The following is an 18,428-nucleotide window of genomic DNA, read 5'->3' on the forward strand; positions in this document are numbered from 1 at the left end:
GCCCACCACTTCCCCTATAAAAGGAAGCAGGAAGCGAACCAGTGTGTGCATGCTTGACTGGGGTAGCAAGGTGCATACTACGGCGAGAGGGCGAGAGGGCGAGAGGGCGAGAGGGCGAGAGGGCGAGAGGGCGAGAGGGCGAGAGGGCGAGAGGGCGAGAGGGCGAGAGCAGGAGAAAGAAGGGATAAGTTCACAGTTCACTGGCTTACAACCCTTATTCTTGACCTGGACCATTCTCCCTCTTGAACCTCGGACTTTCTGACAACCTCCCACCGGTAATGAACTTTGATTATGGACTGTGACTACAAACCTGCCTTGCCCCTGTCGTGCTTCAGTCTGCCCGGTGTTCGGCTCCACCGACCCGGGCATTTACTGTTATTAGTGTTTGTTTTGTAGTTAGGGATTGTTTCCGTTTAGTTAGTGCTCGGACAGAGCTAGGTTTTGTTTTGCTTTTTGACACTGTGCCTGCCATTGAGGGAAGCAATAAAACAACAGCGAGCCTGTTTTGTACCCTCTGCCTGCCTCCCTACTGTGTGTTTCAAGACCAGACCCCGCCTACATACAGCCCTTTCTTGCGACGGGCCCCCCAACCCGTTACAATTGGTGGAGAAAGCGGGCATAGGCTGTGTGGTCTGGATCAAGAAAAGAAACGCACGCATGGTTGTTTTGGGGAAAAAAAAAAGGGCCGAAAATCCAAAGCCAAACAACAAAGGCAGGCACACAAAATGGCGGCGGTGGAAAGCAAAGTGGAGATCGGTGCTGACTGGATGTTTAATCCCAGCTCTCCACTGTGGCTGAAGACGGAAGGCCTCAAATACCTGCACCGAACCACTTGCACCTTCCTGTTGGAGTTTCTGAACCTGTCTATTCCTGAGAAGCTGGAGGTTATCCAAGGAGGTCAGTCTGACATGAAGACAGCTGTTCAGGAGTTGCTGGATTTCATGGAGAAACGGAGCCAGCAACAGCAGGACGACAAGGCCATGCAGCCAGAGGAGGCAAAGCTCTCGCAGGTGCCCTGTTTACAGCCTGAAGGAGAAGAGGAAGTACCTGTTCAACTGCAGTCTTCCCCAACCACTGATTACAAGGTCTGTCCAGTGTGCCTTGCAGGGGAAGAGTGGTGTTTCCAGGTTGCATGTTTCCCCTGACAGAGAGGAGTACTGGGAAGGGGGAAGAGCCTTACCAGTAGAATGCTGTCTGGAGCCTGAGGAGGAAGAGGAGAAGCCTCTCTCTGTCCCCGAGCTGGAGACGGAGCAGGAGAGGTCGCTGACGTCCTGCATGGAGGAGGAGGTCGAGCTTCTCTCCCTCTCCACCCCAGAGAGAGGGGTGGAGTTAAATGCCTTCCCTGAGCCTGTGGATGAGGTGGAGTTTCCCTCCCTCACAGAGCTGCAGTGGGAGGAAGAGTACTGTCTGGAGCCTGAGGAGGAAGAGGAGAAACCTCTGTCTGTCCCTGAGCTGGAGACAGAGCAGGAGGACCTGCAATGGGAGGAACTGGTGCCTTGGCAAAAGACACCAGGAGAAGATGAGGAACTGCTTCTTCCACCATGGCCGGTACACGAGGAAGACCTGCCAGGGAGAGAGGAAGATGAGGAACTGCAGGAAAGCAAAGAGGGAAATAGAAAGAAACATAGCCAGGAAAGCAAAGCGGGAAATAGAAAGAAACATAGCTCTTGGAGCTAAAACCAATGCAAAGAGCTTTTTTCAATATTACAACAGCAAGCGGTCAATAAAGGAGGAGGTGAAACAGATAAAGGGCAAAAATGGAGGTATCTTGGAAAAAGAGGACCTGCTGTGGCTAGAGCAAGAGAGCCTCTGGCTGTGTCTGCCGCCGGAGCCACAGAGGGCCGAGGTGTTCCTGCCGCCGGAGCCACAGAGGGTCCAGAGCCCCGGAGGGAGGAGCCCGAGTATCCCGTGTCGGAGAGGGAGGAGCCCGAGTGTCCAGAGCCCCGGAGGGAGGAGCCCGATTGTCCAGAGCCCTGGAGGGAGGAACCCGAGTCTCCCGTGTTGAAGAGGGAGGAACCCGAGTGTCCAGCACCCCGGAGGGAGGAGCCCGAGTATCCTGAAGATGAGGAAGAGGTGCTGCCTTCTTCGTCCCAATCCAAGGATGAGTGTCTGCCACCATACCTGGTGGAAGAGTATCCGCCACCGTGTATGGCAGAAGAGAGTCTGCCCCTGAGCACTGAGGAGCTACCAGCAGAAGATGACTTCAGGAGGGAATCGCCATCTGTCTCCTCAGAGGCCACACCAGAACAGGAGGTGCCTACAATCCAGGAGAAGGCATCACCTGTTGTCCCCTGCACTGAATCAGAGGGGAAGATTATACCAGGCCCTGAATCTGGGGAGCAGCCGGAGCAGCCGGAGCAGCTGCAAAAGGAACCGCACCCGCAGACGGTGCAGTTAACTCAGTCGGGATCCTGGAAGACAGAGGAGTCGCAGCAACCAGAGGGTGAGAGTCTTGTGCTTCCTTCAACAGGTCTCCGGGACATCCAGAGTTCCTGTCCTCGACCTGAGTTCCTGGCTGCAGAAAAGGAGATGGAGACACCTCAGCGTGCCCAGGACCTGCTGTGTCTCCAGGCTGGAGCAGAGACTGGAGGGGAGCCAAGTGATGCTGTGGAAGCAGAGAGGTCTATGCAAGACAAGCCTGGTTCCTGGAGGGATCAGGGAGCAACAGGGGAGCCACCTACATGCCAGTCCACCCCGAGGACCAGATGGGTACGATATGGAGAAGGACGGGACATGGGGGAATGGCACATCCACCGCGAGGATGACCCAGCAGACCCCATCTGGCTCTTCGGCCCTCCCACCCGCCCCTTGTGTCTTTTGGAGGGGGGGCATGGCCGTGGTATGGCCGTCATCGTGTGCGCCCCTGGCTTCACTCTTGAGGGGGAGGCTATGTGGCAGTGTCAGAGGCAAGGCTGGGGTCAGGGCGGGTCTTTCAGTGGAGGAGACTACAAAACCCCTCCTCCAAGACTCCAAACCCCAGAAGCCAGCAGGGCTCCTGATGGCCATAGCCCCGCCCACCACTTCCCCTATAAAAGGAAGCAGGAAGCGAGCCAGTGTGGTTCGAACAACCCTTATTCTTGACCTGGACCATTCTCCCTCTTGAACCTCGGACTTTCCGACAACCTCCCACCGGTAATGAACTTTGAATACGGACTGTGACTACGAACCTGCCTTGCCCCTGTCGTGCTTCTGTCTGCCCGGTGTTCGGCTCCACCGACCCGGGCATTTACTGTTATTAGTGTTTGTTTTGTAGTTAGGGATTGTTTCCATTTAGTTAGTGCTCGGACAGAGCTAGGTTTTGTTTTGCTTTTTGACACTGTGCCTGCCATTGAGGGAAGCAATAAAACAACAGCGAGCCTGTTTTGTACCCTCTGCCTGCCTCCCCACTGTGTGTTTCAAGACCAGACCCCACCTACATACAGCCCTTTCTTGTGACGGGCCCCCCAACCCGTTACAATGGTTATAAAAAAACAACAAACCCAAAAAACTCCACAATGTTAACATGATAAGGTGTACATCATTTTAATCTGGGGGCATGATCTGTCATATATATGTCAAGTTAATCATAGCTTTTGTGTTCCACCTGAGTGGTAATTGGTTGCAGTGGAATGTATTGAGCAGATTTTATTAATTAATAATTTATTCGTTCATGTTTTGACGGGTTTCTGCACTGATTTGAAGAATGGAATACAATTTAAAGACTGTTCCGTGACACTACGAGTCTGGAAAATGAAAAGGAAAGAAAATATAAACTTATTGAAGCAGAGAGTTACCCAACACTACAGGCCACATCACAGGCGAGAGATGATAAAGCGTTACCTTTGATCTGATTTTTCTGCTTGCTTGTCGGTTCTGGAAACAAGGTCAGAGAAGAGAGAGAAGACAGGACAAGTGCTAATTGGCCTTTGTGGTCAAACCATTCAGCACAAAGCTTTGGTTTCCTGACCTATCTTTTTATTTTCAACCTTTTTTTCTTCATTTCTGAAACCGCACACTGCTCGGATAAGAGTGGGTATGGAACATAACGTAATTTATAGATCTTTATTTCAGCTTGGGTATAGTACAGTACATTACAGTCGAGTTCCATTATTGTCAGTCTCCGCAAAGTAAATGCAAATTAGTGTACAATTCATAGTATCATGAACTGATATACTTCATTGATTATAATTGTGCTTGTGGGTCCCTTTTCAAACTACATTCAAATCCTTAATTATAGTGTGAAATGTACTAAGTAGAACCTTGAGAAGGAAAACTATATATTTTATTTGGCTTCCAGCGCTGACACAGTCGTACCTGGGTGGTGTATTGTCTCAGATAGGCTTCTAAGTAAAGGAAGGGTTCAAAGTTCTGAAGCGTCACCGTGCTTAAGGTTAAACATTAACCGTGTCTTTTCCGATTTGCCCAGGGGTGGAACAGAGGTTGCTGTCAATGATGTTGGGTTACTCTCATTCAAGTGAAGAAATTTATACAGGAATGTGCACAGAGAGAGACCTGTAGTGCCAAATATGTACATCAGATATCAATTTGATTTTCTAGGACATGTTAGCTCCAAGTTACCGCCCCCTCCCTCAAAGTTAGCTTTTCCATTATCCTCCTTGTTCTTGTTGGAACAGAATCCATGACTGTGCTTGGGTACATTTAAAAACCAACCTGTGCTTTATAATTAAACTCAAAAACACCAGGGCAAAGGGCAGTTCTCCTACCACTCTCTGAACATTGTCTATAATGTTTTGCAATTGTCGATAGTGTGCTGTAAAATAGAAATGACACATAATTATAGAAGTTACAAAAGTGACATTCTACTTAAAATGGAATAATTTTGTCATGCCGAATGGCCTTTTCAGTCACTGTACAAGAAGGCCAATATGTTTTCAAAAGGAAAGTGTTGATGTGGAACAGTACCGCGTTAAAGTATGACCTTTACAGTCTCTTTAAAGTAGAATCAGTGGGGCACCTCCAATATGCGGTGACCTTTTAGGCTGTATTAGGACCAAAGGACATGTTGTACTATAATGAATTCCAATTAAAAGTAAGAAATACCCAGTCCCTGACCAAGATCCTGCTTCTGAAAAAAGAAAAACAACAAAACATGTGAGGTTCGAAGCTGTTGAGCAAACCCCTTGTCAAAAATCTCAAAGCAACACTTCTGCTCTCCGTCTCAGAAATACGAGCCTACTAGCGTTGTTATGACTACACATCCTGGTGAGGTGTCGACTAAGAATAAGAGGAACTACATGGACAGTAACTTCATGATAATGCACCTTTTTTAAACTAGTCTTAATGGACAGGCAATTGGGATGTTTTACCTGTACTTCAGAAGGAAGTGACACAGAATGAATAGAGCACAGCACCGTATAATGTTCAGAGAAGCACCAAATCTAGAGAGCACACTCTACACTACATGAAACCCAGAGGTAGTTTCAGTGGTGGGCTGTGTGAATGAATTTCAAAATCAAATCCAACTGGACGGTTTAAACTGAACGGTTTATAAGACGTTTTGAAAATGTCTTGCTATTCAACTAAACACATTGCCTGCCTATCCTTTGGCACACCATTTCCTTCTGTTGTCAGGCATTACTTTTGTGCACCTCTTTCAGCCTCCAATAAGAAGACTTATATTCCGATAAAAACATTAGTTTATCTTAAACGATTCCCCCACAGCATAGGTTGTAAACTGTGACAGAGTTTCTTCAAGGGTCAGTACACAACCGTACAAAGCTGCAGTGTACAACTACATAACTGAAATATCTGCAACAGGATGCAGGAAGCTTGATGTCGGTCACAGTTTTCTTGCCTCTCCACCCTGGAGTGATATCAGTGAGAATTGCTCCCCACAATACATAGTCTGCTTTTTTAATTTTACACAGAGAGAGAGAGAGAGAGAGAGGAAAAAAAAAACTTGTGGAAACCAAATAAGAAATGGCAAGCTAATGTCACTGGTTAAAGCGATGTCCTTTAAGAAAAATGTCCTTTACGAGAAATGTCCATGTTTTTGTGTGTGTTTGGTTTATAGAAGTATAAAAAGACTGCACAATATTTACCAGCATGAGACATCTCAAGTGCCAAAACCGTTCACCACATCAGATGACGTTAGAGTGATAGCAATGAAGTGGTGGTTTATCAATTGCTAACTCATGCTGTGATATTTCATTACCCATGTACGGCTGTTTTCAAAGTTAAATATATAAAAGTGTATGTGTGTGTGCGTATAATTATTGCTATTATTATATTATATTCACTTATCAGACAGATGGTCCTGTTCCATTAGTCAAGACCGCAGCGCCATCGTTTTTTTCTAAATCATCTCTCTCTCTCTCTCAAAATAGGCTTTTTATTATTATTTGAAATTTCCTGTATTTTCTTCCCCTCTATTTTGATATTGAGACTTTAAATAAAAAGACAAATGTGTATATATATATATATATATATATATATATATATATATATATATATATATTTTAAACCTGACATAATTTCAGATTTTGAACCATCAGTGTTGGGCAGTTTTGGAATACTTCTGCTAACGACAGCCTAAAATAGCAAAGTAACTATGTATGACCTGTTTCTCTTTCTCTGTCGCTGTACACAATGTCCGGCCAGCAGAAAACTGTTGCAGAAGTAATGGGACAGGTTTATGTACCTTTTTTTGGGTTGTTGTTTGTTTTCCAGTCCTGGGTTGTTGCTAATGAGACTGTAGTGATTTAACTGGAAAAAGGTATTGGTATTCTGAATGTTATTTTCTTACTGAATGTATTAACTTAATCATGCACTTCAGTCCTTAAAATATATACAATGCAAGTCATACACTTTGTTCTTCCAGTACATGCATTTCTCATCTTTTAACTGCTGAACAAGACTTCTGCCCAGTATTTATGGTTTTAAAGCCATTGCTGACCAGACACACAATTTTGTTCATGCATTCGTAGGTTTGCGGTATTTACACAGAAACTGTTTTTCGAATTGCCAGTCATTAATGAACAGGGCTCAATTCTCCAGTCCTCCTACCTGAATGAGAGTAAGTTGGACTCACATCTGCCAAAGCAAACTTTGTTGTACCTTCTGGTGCTTTTCACACTGCTCAGCCACTGCCAAGAAATACATAAAGTGTCACGTGGAGAACTGATGCAACCCTCGCTGAAAACGCTGCAGGCTTACAGATACCTATTCAGGTGCATTGCAAGCAGAGGAAATCCTGCACTTCAAATTCATGCAACCTGTGGAGGCACTTTGTTGTCTCTGAGCCACACCAGCAGTTCATTCAAATGAAAGCTTCTCCTGCTGAAAGTACCCAAGCAGTTTATCAGATAAACTAATCCACAAATTCAAATTCAAATTCAGTTCATGTACAAGAAATTTCAATTTGCTAACAAAAACCTCCGCTTCTAAGCTACTATATGAGGGTGCTTTTTTTATTTGTTTTTGTTTTGAACATGCAACGCGGTCACACTTCTATCTACAGCATCTACTACGTTGGTGTAGAGTAAGTTTAGAGCATAGCAAAACCACAAGGCGTAGTTTGGTGGTGTTGCTTTTTTTTTTTGTCTTTTGTGGTCAGCCAGCTCTTTGTTACGTTACTTGATTATGAAGATTTTCAATAATTAAGAACAAATAAAGCTCAAAATGCAAGGATCAGCTCTGTGATGAGGTCATGAGGCGATTTCAAAACCAAGTCACATCCAGGAAGGAACATTTATATTCATTCTGGTGTGATGGATCTGTTTTCCTTTGACGTGTTTTTGTTTTTTGTTTTGTCCTCAATAACAGTTGTTCTTATCTTTACTCCACTTAATGGATTTTTTGTGTGTGTGTTTGTTTGTGACTCTAACGCACATTTAAAATAACTGTCTAAACAGGCAGTCCTGAGTTTGGAGACAACAAGGTGTTGCCAGAATTGATAACATTTTATGATGAAAGCCTATATAAATGCCAACACCATAACGCATAGGGGTGTGGGAATTAGGCTACCTTTCCATTTTGACATTTGTGAAAGGGCTGATGCTTTTAAGACCATTTCTAGCATTTACTTTACAGTGGGTGTAGAAGACAGAAAGATAGTAAATTCACATCACAATGACAAAACAGTGATTTCCGTGATGGTGTTGTTTTATTTATGGCAGTGGGAAAAGGGTGTACAGGCCCCCTCTAAGGGACATGAATGTAGCAGATCTCCACCAGACTGAAATGTTTTTAATAAAAATAATCAGTAGATCCAACTTAAGACATCAGAAACAACCTTCCTGTCTTTGTCTGAACAGGGTACACCTGAATGCCTGTGGAAGCTGGGGACACGGAGCCTGGAAGAAAGGTGGAGACAGCATTGAATATGCAGTGACCACATACTGTAAGTGTCTGCCAAGTCTATTGTCCATTCTTCTGCTTCTTGTTATAGAAACGGTCTCCTATGATGACTGTAAGCTCCCTCTATTGTTTCGTCCCAGACTGCTGAATCTATTTCCCAAGACTGTAAAAAATCCCCTCTGTTTTTTTCTCTTTGGAAGACTAACAATAATACCTTGTTGATCGGCCTAGCATTATTCTGTGCAAAATATTGCCATGTTTACAGTAACATCTCTATTGACCATTTATCTGGCTGTGTCTTCTTTGGAAGCTACTGCTTTGAACTTATATACTTTGGTATTGCAGGTTAGTGCATGTTGCAAAGGAAATTGTATTTAATGAGAAGCATCCATGGAATACCTATTCCAGGGTAGTTGAGTTGACCCGATTATACCATATTAGGTCTTATTTCCAGTTAATGCTTATGCTTTGCAATAGTATTAGGGAGCTTTTTTGTTTTTTTACATTAGGCCAAGGGCAAAATACTTTTGTAGCAGCTTTATATTAATATTACTTCCACTTCCCACTACAGTTTAAATGATACAGTTTGACTCACAGATACTGCTATAAATGTTGGGTATGGTAAAGAGCAACATAATTTAAACTGAAAATAGAAATGTATTATTATTATATTATATTATTGTTATCTTAATTTGCTTTTATGTTGATCTGGAAATGGCTCAACACAGGCCACAGAAACCGGTTGGCTTATCACTCCAAATGTGAAGGAGATGTGTCAGCATGTCTTTACCCCACTCTGCGAAGACCGGCCGCGATGGCCCATAATGCAATATAACCTCATTAACAAAATGAGAATCTGAATTAGTCAAATCTAGAGAAGGTGGGAAGTTATGAATGTGTAGTCTATGAAATAAAACGTCTGAAACTGTTGCTTTTGCTTCCTTATGGATTTCACACAATATTTCAGTAAGAATTCCTACTGTATAGACATTTTAAAAAGCAGCTTTGAAGATATTAAGGCAAGCAATCTATGAAACCTGAATGGCAATTTGTTTCCAAAATGGGTATGAAAGTATTACATTCCTAAGGAAAGCAGAGATACTATATTCCACATGTGAAAAGTCAGTCTTAAAGTAAAGGAAGTCCTTTTTTGTTTAAATTGGTTTGCTTTTTTCTGTACTATGGAACATTTCAGAGCTTTTCAGGGGAACCGATTGTTTGCCAGTGTTCTTTCATTGAATTAGGACTTCCTGCGAAATGTACATAATATAATGAAGTCTGGTTGCTTCCCTGGAAAAAGGAGACGAGTCTGCACAAGATTTCAATATTGATTGAATGTGTATAAGAGAATGTAGGTCACTATCTACAAGCACACCTGTGTGAAATCAAAAAAGCACTGCCTCTGACAAGCTGAAACATGTGAAATTATTTAATAATTCAGAGAGCATCAACCGTGCTCTGGCTCAAATGTGCTACTATATCAACTTGTAAAATACTAGGTGTGGTATTAACTTGTATTCCCTCTGACAGAAAATTGCATATCTGATTGATATAGTATTGTCTAATTGGCCCTTAATAACAGAGAATTGGGCAAGAAATTGGGTAAAAAATGTGTTTCTAATTACATAATAACCTGCTTACATCAATCAGAAACAAAGACTCATAGTTTGCGCAGCCATCTGATCCTACACAGTTAATAAGTTGAGATTCAAAGAGATACTAATTACCTTGATATGGCCTACGTGGTGCAGTTGCTTGAAGACAAAATAGAACAAGTACAATAAATATATAAAACATTAGGTAATTGCTTAAAGTGAGTTATTCAGTTTTTTGCGTAAATCCAATCTGTCTGATTTCACAAGCCCTTCATCCCACACTCAGCATCAGAGAAATCTGGCTCAGGGACTGATTTTCCTTAATTAAATGAATGATTGAACCATGTCTTCATTTTTCAACAGCACCGTGAATAGACATGACCGTATGCATGGTTACTCAGCCCTCTGTCATATCAAGCACTGTTTTGCTAAGTACCTGTGCACAAAAGGCAGTATATTTCCAGGTCTGCAACCTTTCTGCTTTCTCATAAAGAGATCCAGAAAAGGACATCCGTTTAGATCTGTCAGGCTTGACATATGACATCCTACGTTCCCTGATTTCGTATCCCGATAGATAGACGTGAAACAGGCCTCTTGCCACATCAACTCGATAAACAATGATTGTTGCTTGTGCTGAGAACACCAGATGTTCTATTTATTAAGGCAATCTGGATAATATGATGTATAGTGTCATCTAAAAGGCCTTTAAAATTGAACTTTACCCTAAAATATCCCTTACAGTCACTATGATCACTATTTACAGTGTTCATTAACTGGTAGAAAAGCGAAACCAGGAAATAAAAAGTCTTTATTACTATTTTCCCACAAGTTACAGTGATAGCTAACTTTTACTTTTTTAGTTGTTGCTTTTCTTCTGTAGGGAAAAACATTCACAAATGGAGGCAGAAGGTGACTGGAGCAAACTGTTCTTGCTTCCTCGAATTGGTACAGGGTTTCCAGAGAACTGCAGTGTGTCCTGGAAGCCCTGAATTGGGCAGATCCTACTGTGTACTTTGGAGAACAGCCATTTCTCTTCCGAATTACTTTAAGCAGTTTAAGCTCTCGGAAGGCCATCCAAAATAAATAGCTTCTTGTTCTTGAGTAACACCTCTTCTGTCTCCATACATAATATTCCTGCAGAGAAAAAGATATGAATCGGCAGGAACACTTTTTAGGCCACTGCTTCCTAGATCTTGTATAGTTCTTTAAAAAGGCTGGACATTTTCGTTAGCACCCAGAGTTGTTTTATATATTGTTATTTTTTACGTTGTACAGATTTCATAACTTACACAAATTCCAATCTTACTAGTCAGAAGACAGTGTTTTGGGCGAGTGAAGTAATCTGAGCCAACTCTCAGCACCAAAGATCCCAAAGCTTCCGGTTAGAGAGCATATCCAAACCCCAATCTCAGAATTTGGACAAAATTCATAAGGAATCAGAAAGCTGATACATTCGTGAGCGGCCAGGGGGTTTTCACACATTTACCCCTTAAAGGAATTCACCTGTTTCCAGTTGAAACACATGTTAAGTATTTAAGTGTTAAATCTGGCTTTTCCAAAGGCTCTTAATTCAAGTAAACTTTAATATATTTTCTGTACTTTCAGATAGAGAAAGTGCTCAAAGCTACAATGGCCTCAGTAGACATGGGACAGCTCAGTGAATTAAACTAGAACTGACCGCTAATTTGCACATTTTTGAAGCTGGGTTTATCTGTGTATACTTCAAGTGGCAAGCTTTAGATTTTAAATGCTGTACTGCTAACAAAATAGTTGTATTGAGCATAACAAGACACTCCCACACGTCCCAATATACAAAACCCCAAAATGTTTCACATACAAGTGCTAATCATAATTTATATCTAACCAAGTATGTGGCATTTCATCAAGTGGAGTCTTTGCAATCTCAAAGATCTGTTCTCCAATTGATAGGTTTAATAATTGCAATAAATTACTTTTAATTCCCAGCAGAAAGTTCACTCTTAGCATTCCATCAAATATTTCAAAGAGGCAATCTAATAATTAGAACAGAACTCATCCCAGGATATGATATAAACAAAAAGATAAAACTACCGTACTTTATAGTTATATATTTTATTAAGTAATTCTATCATTAATGTATTAATGTACAAGTGAACATCTGGTGAAAATCAAAATGATTGATTAGGACCACCTCTTTCAGCAATGGTTAACAGGACTTCCTCGTTAATTCTCTAAATCCACACATCTAAATTCACCCCGGTCTTTCTACTATACATAAACCACGGACATATATTGACCCAACCCCCCCTACTTGATCACTGTAAGATTAGAAAAAAAAAAAAAATCATGACATCAAGCTCACACATGGTTTCTTATCCTTTTTTATTTCTGTATTTGTGGAAAAACATTTTTCAGTAGCAACATTTAGTGAAACCAAATAAACATTTGTTTTATATTCGATAAATAAGTAAAAAAAATTACTTCAATAAATAAGTACAATAAATATATGTTAGCAGTCTTTAAAAATACATAAACAAACATTAACAAAATATGGAAGTACTGTATTGTTCATATCTATGTTCCCTGACAATAAGCAAGTCATCCCAGTCAATGTATTATGCAGGGCTGTCACAATGTTATGCAATGCAAACTTGCAGCACAAAATGACAAACTAAAAGGTCTGTAATTAGACCTTCTGGGTCATTGCATTTCTTCATATTGACCATGAAATGATTTCAGGCAGAAAAAAGGGCACACATTGTCATCCTTAAAAACCACCTGCTAACATAGCCGCATTGCAAAATACATACATATTTCTTTTCCAGATCTATTATCAGAAGATTATAAATAACATTTATTTTTAACTAACTGTTGGCCTTGTTCTTGTGTGTGCAGATACATATATATACACACACACAAACACTTAAATACTCACACAACTCACAACTTAAACATATGATGTACAATACATTGCCTATTATTAAGTAAAGAGTATAAAGCTTTGTTAAAATGCTACATGCAGAGATTCCTCTCCCAGTATGAATTTTAAAGTGCAGAATATAGTGGGTTTGGTTTTTGTTTTCAAGTTTGTCACATTAATGGTTTAATGTCTTTAAAATACTGACATTTTCTCCACATTGTTATTATTATTTTGTTTTTACAAAAGTCATTTACAAAAGGTACATATTTTCTTTTTGATTTGGAAGTTAAAATAAGCAAATGAAAAAAAAATAGAGGTATTTCCGGAGTTACAAATCTGAATACAAAGACAGCTTTCTGGTCAGTAACAAAATTACTTTGAAAGCTCATCGTACTGGTTTTAAACAATGGATATGCATTTCAATGGAAGACAAGATTGGTAGAAAATATCAGCTATAGTATATCATTATAAAAATAGAGCTTTGGATTGTATTAAGAATGTGTACCAAAAACAATTTCAACTCGAGCAATTACTACTATAAATATATAAAGTGTTTATGCGCGTCATATCCTCATTGATTTCAGCTGCAGGGTCTCTTGTGCGGCGGTTAATCAGAAAGCGACATCCGAGCGAACACCGTGAGCCGCTTGGATCCAATACTGTCGAAAGTGGGCGACTCGCAGCCACTCAGGCTGCCGGAGCTGTAGCTGTCCCGGTCGGAGAGCGAGTCCTCGGAGGAGAAGCGCTGCAGGTTGGCCGGGGGGTGGTAGGAGTTGCTCTGCGCCTCTTTGCCCGTGCTTTTGCTCAGGGCGGACGGGAATCTGCCGCCGTGGCCACACACGCAACAGGAGGGCTTGCTGGGCTCCATGATGTGAGGTATGCTGTGGATGTCCCCGAGGCTGGCGCGGCTCTGGCAGAACAGGAAGGCGTTGTTTTTCTGCTGGGCGCCCGCCTCGCTGAACACCGGGGACAGGAGCTCGGCTGGCGGCGGGGACACGGAGGGCGCCCGGGTGAAGCCCAGGGGGTCGTGCAGGCTCGGGGGCGGGGAGCTCCGGGGCCCCAGGAAGCCGGCGAAGCTGACGCTCTTGTGGAACTGGCGCTGCGACGGCTGGCCGGCGGAGTGGGGCTGCGGCAGGGCGCCGGTGGAGGAGACTTTGTCTTCGTGGATGAAGTGGCAGCGGGATCCGTAGGGGCAGTAGCCGAAGTTGTAGAAAGTGCGGCACGCCTCGGTTTTGTACTTGGGGTGGCGGTTGACGCCCCGCAGCTCGGCCTCCCCGTGGGCGAACTGGCACTTGTTCCCGTACTTGCAGCTGCCGCTCTCCTCGAAGCTGCGGCACAGCTCCGTCTTGTAGCGGCTGGTCAACGTCGGCGAGGGGTTGAGGGGGGGGAACCCGGGAGGAGGGGGCACCTCGCCGGGCTTCGTCTTGCCGAAGCCCGCGCTGCTGCTCTCGGTTAGGCTCATGGAGCGGTCGGAGCGGAAAGCGTGGACGTTTCTGCTGGGGGCGGCGGTACTCCAGGGGCTGCTCTCGCACGACCAGGCCTGCTCGTTGACCCGCTCCTGGGACAGGGCCACGGAGGACCGGTTGCGATGAGGCTGAATCTGCGGCTGGTTGTAGGCGTCATCAAAGCTCAAATTGATCAGATTCTGCGGGAAAATTTAAAGTGAGCACATCATTGAAACCCATACAAGCGAAGTCAGTCAGTAGAGTGTAAACATGCTCCATCAGTTAGTACTACACGGCCACGTCGGTTTCTATTGACCACAGTTAGTTTCTTCAGTGCGCTTGTGCTGTAATACAAGCAAACCCCCAATGCTATGTAGTTGCCTCACCTTTTTTGAAAGCTATTCACATTTTTAAGAAACTTATTTTTGTTTTTTCCACAAACATTAAAGTTTTTGAAAGCAAACTCCTGCTCTATAAAATGGAAATATTTAGACGTCAAGTAGCCATGCGTGCCGGTTAACTTTTACATTTGCGCCCCAGCACAGGCACAGATAGACTAGACACACGAAATTAAAAATAACAGTGGCCTAAAGACGCGTTTTCAATACTAGCTCTTTCTCTGTGCAGTTTGCCCTGCAGTGAACAGACATGGGAGGCTTACCATCAGTGCTTCTTGGTTGAATCTTTCGGACATGGTTAACTGGCGGACGGCGGGCTGTGTGCGCGGAGCTCGGCGGGTTGCGCTGCATGCTGCTGAGGCGGCGCCCCGCTCTTATATAGTGCCGTCCCCGCCCGCCCGCCCGCCCGCCCGCCCACTGCAGCCCGGCGAGGCGCGTCATGTGTTTGTGTTGCTTGTTTTTTTGATGCACTTGATGACAGCTCAGAAGGATGTTTCAGTTTCATTGAAGACTTTGGGAAAGAGCATACCGGGAAAGCATATCACAAGCGAGCAATCCTGGGGTATAGCCTGTGAAGTATCATATTACAGCACATGATACAGTTTCAATTTCTTATAGTTCCCTGGGGCAAACTTCCAGCTCTTTTAGGTAGTATTATTCTTATATGTGACGAGAAGTGCGTAATCTGGGGGGAACCGACCACAATATGCTTGTTCTGCAGTGAATACATTATTATTATTATTATTATTATTATTATTATTATTATTATTATTATTATTATTATTGTTTTTTGTTGCTGTTGTATATATCAATATATAGAGATGCAATAAAATCAACATAACAACATCAACAATAAAATACTTTTTGTTAAGAGCCTTGATTTATTATTATTATTATTATTATTATTATTATTATTATTATTATTATTATTATTGTTGTTGTTGTTAGTATTATTATCGTTTTTTGTTGCTGTTGTATATATCAATATATAGAGATGCATTCAAATCAATATAACATCAACAATTAAATACTTTTTAAGATCCTTGATTTATTATTATTATTATTATTATTATTATTATTATTATTATTATTAATTGTTACTCATGACACTGGACACTAATGACCCTCATGGTTTCGTTGCTGGATGACAGCATGGTTAACTCATTCATTCTCGGAGGAAACTTCTCTGTGCAGTTTACCAGAAGCGCCCCGATTTTCCCACAACAATTCAAGTATAATCTCCCGCTTTTGGTTTTGTTCACTCCTCTGTAGTCTATTTGCACCCGCAACATTTCCCGTCACTGAAATGGTTAAAATGGAAATAGCGGAAGTGAATGGATTGGCAAATATGACTTTCGAGCAGAGCTGAGTATCATTTACTGCGTGGACCCGCTGCCAGTAGAGGGCGCCCGTCTTGTATGACTTTTCAGTTGAACACAAAGTAGTGTGATTTGCAGAAAAGAGGATGTGCATCCTGTATGTGAAGCGTAGCATTGTCTCTGTTACCCATATGTACATGCTCGTGTGTTAGGCTGACCCTGACCCTAACCTTGCTGATTAACAGCACAACCCAGATGAAGTGCATAAGGTATTCATGTGTTATTCCTGTTATTCAAACATCAGTTCATTAAAAAAATGGTTTGTTCATCATGACAATTATTAATATTAATAATATACACTCACCTAAAGGATTATTAGGAACACCATACTAATACTGTGTTTGACCCCCTTTCACCTTCAGAACTGCCTTAATTCTACGTGGCATTGATTCAACAAGGTGCTGAAAGCATTCTTTAGAAATGTTGGCCCATATTGATAGGATAGCATCTTGCAGTTGATGGAGATTTGTGGGATGCACATCCAGGGCACGAAGCTCCCGTTCCACCACATCCCAAAGATGCTCTATTGGGTTGAGATCTGGTGACTGTGGGGGCCAGTTTAGTACAGTGAACTCATTGTCATGTTCAAGAAACCAATTTGAAATGATTCGACCTTTGTGACATGGTGCATTATCCTGCTGGAAGTAGCCATCAGAGGATGGGTACATGGTGGTCATAAAGGGATGGACATGGTCAGAAACAATGCTCAGGTAGGCCGTGGCATTTCAACGATGCCCAATTGGCACTAAGGGGCCTAAAGTGTGCCAAGAAAACATCCCCCACACCATTACACCACCACCACCAGCCTGCACGGTGGTAACAAGGCATGATGGATCCATGTTCTCATTCTGTTTACGCCAAATTCTGACTCTACCATCTGAATGTCTCAACAGAAATCGAGACTCATCAGACCAGGCAACATTTTTCCAGTCTTCAACTGTCCAATTTTGGTGAGCTTGTGCAAATTGTAGCCTCTTTTTCCTATTTGTAGTGGAGATGAGTGGTACCCGGTGGGGTCTTCTGCTGTTATAGCCCATCTGCCTCAAGGTTGTACGTGTTGTGGCTTCACAAATGCTTTGCTGCATACCTCGGTTGTAATGAGTGGTTATTTCAGTCAAAGTTGCTCTTCTATCAGCTTGAATCAGTCGGCCCATTCTCCTCTGACCTCTAGCATCAACAAGGCATTTTCGCCCACAGGACTGCGGCATACTGGATGTTTTTCCCTTTTCACACCATTCTTTGTAAACCCTAGAAATGGTTGTGCGTGAAAATCCCAGTAACTGAGCAGATTGTGAAATACTCAGACCGGCCCGTCTGGCACCAACAACCATGCCACGCTCAAAATTGCTTAAATAACCTTTCTTTCCCATTCAGACATTCAGTTTGGAGTTCAGGAGATTGTCTTGACCAGGACCACACCCCTAAATGCATTGAAGCAACTGCCATGTGATTGGTTGGTTAGATAATTGCATGAATGAGAAATTGAACAGGTGTTCCTAATAATCCTTTAGGTGAGTGTATATGTGTATATATATTATTATTTATCTTAGCTGACGCCCTTATCCAGGTCGACTTACAAAACATAAGAGCATTATGAAAGTGCAATACAATCTAAAATTACAGATCAAAACAATACAAATTAAGTGAATACGAGAAATATACAGTTAATACAAGTCCTACATCCTAGATTTCTGAGCTAATAATTGCAGACGTGACGTGAAGTCACAGTTAAAAGCTCAGGGGAAAGGGACATAGCGGTAAACGATATAAACAGCACTAGCAATGTAAAAGCAAGTTGTACAATGAAAACAAGATAAAGTGCAATTTAAAAGGATACAGAGAGAGAGACTCAAGTTAAACTATAACAAACAAGCGCTCTTGTTGCATTTGAGGGGATATCATCTTGAAATGTTAAACTTATAAATGCATACAAATGAAACGTCAAATACAATTATTTTAAGCCTCAAATAAATAACCTCAAATTAAAAAATATACCATATTATAATGATTACATATTTCAAAACAGTATGGATCTTTTTTCTGCCTTGTTATAGTTTAAACTGAGTCATTGACCTAATGAAGGCTGCAGCTCAAGGGAGACCAAAAGGTGAGTAAGGCTTGATGGTAAACAGTAAAATTCCCTGTCTCTGGGTATCACTTTTGTGCTTCCCTTTCCCTTCTTGGACACTTGCTCATCATGGTGAGCCTCTTGCGAAAGGAAACTGTGCAGCAATCTGTTGTGGATGCCATCCTTTTAAACAGATGCAGGCTATGGGGTTGAATGTGGAAGTGGTCACCCTGTGTATCTAGGAGTGAACGGTTCCCCAAAACTGGAGGTGTGCGCAGATTTGAACCCACAGAAAAAGGTGTCAGAGATTCAAATCATGTCTTACTGAGATTTCCTTAGCACCTCG

General features: G+C 42.4%; 1 protein-coding gene across 1 annotated transcript; it reads right to left on the minus strand.

Moving 5' to 3' along the window:
• Window positions 1-12,235: 12,235 nt before the first annotated feature.
• LOC136749561 (mRNA decay activator protein ZFP36) lies at window positions 12,236-14,985 on the minus strand. The gene is made up of 2 exons (XM_066703980.1): window positions 14,899-14,985; window positions 12,236-14,437 (listed from the first exon to the last, which is right to left on the minus strand). Exons 1-2 carry the CDS (start codon window positions 14,929-14,931, stop codon window positions 13,400-13,402), a joined length of 1,071 nt encoding a protein of 356 aa, XP_066560077.1. The 5' UTR covers window positions 14,932-14,985; the 3' UTR covers window positions 12,236-13,399.
• Window positions 14,986-18,428: the final 3,443 nt, after the last annotated feature.

Source organism: Amia ocellicauda, chromosome 5 (genome assembly GCF_036373705.1).
Source record: "Amia ocellicauda isolate fAmiCal2 chromosome 5, fAmiCal2.hap1, whole genome shotgun sequence".
In the NCBI taxonomy this organism is placed as follows: domain Eukaryota; kingdom Metazoa; phylum Chordata; class Actinopteri; order Amiiformes; family Amiidae; genus Amia; species Amia ocellicauda.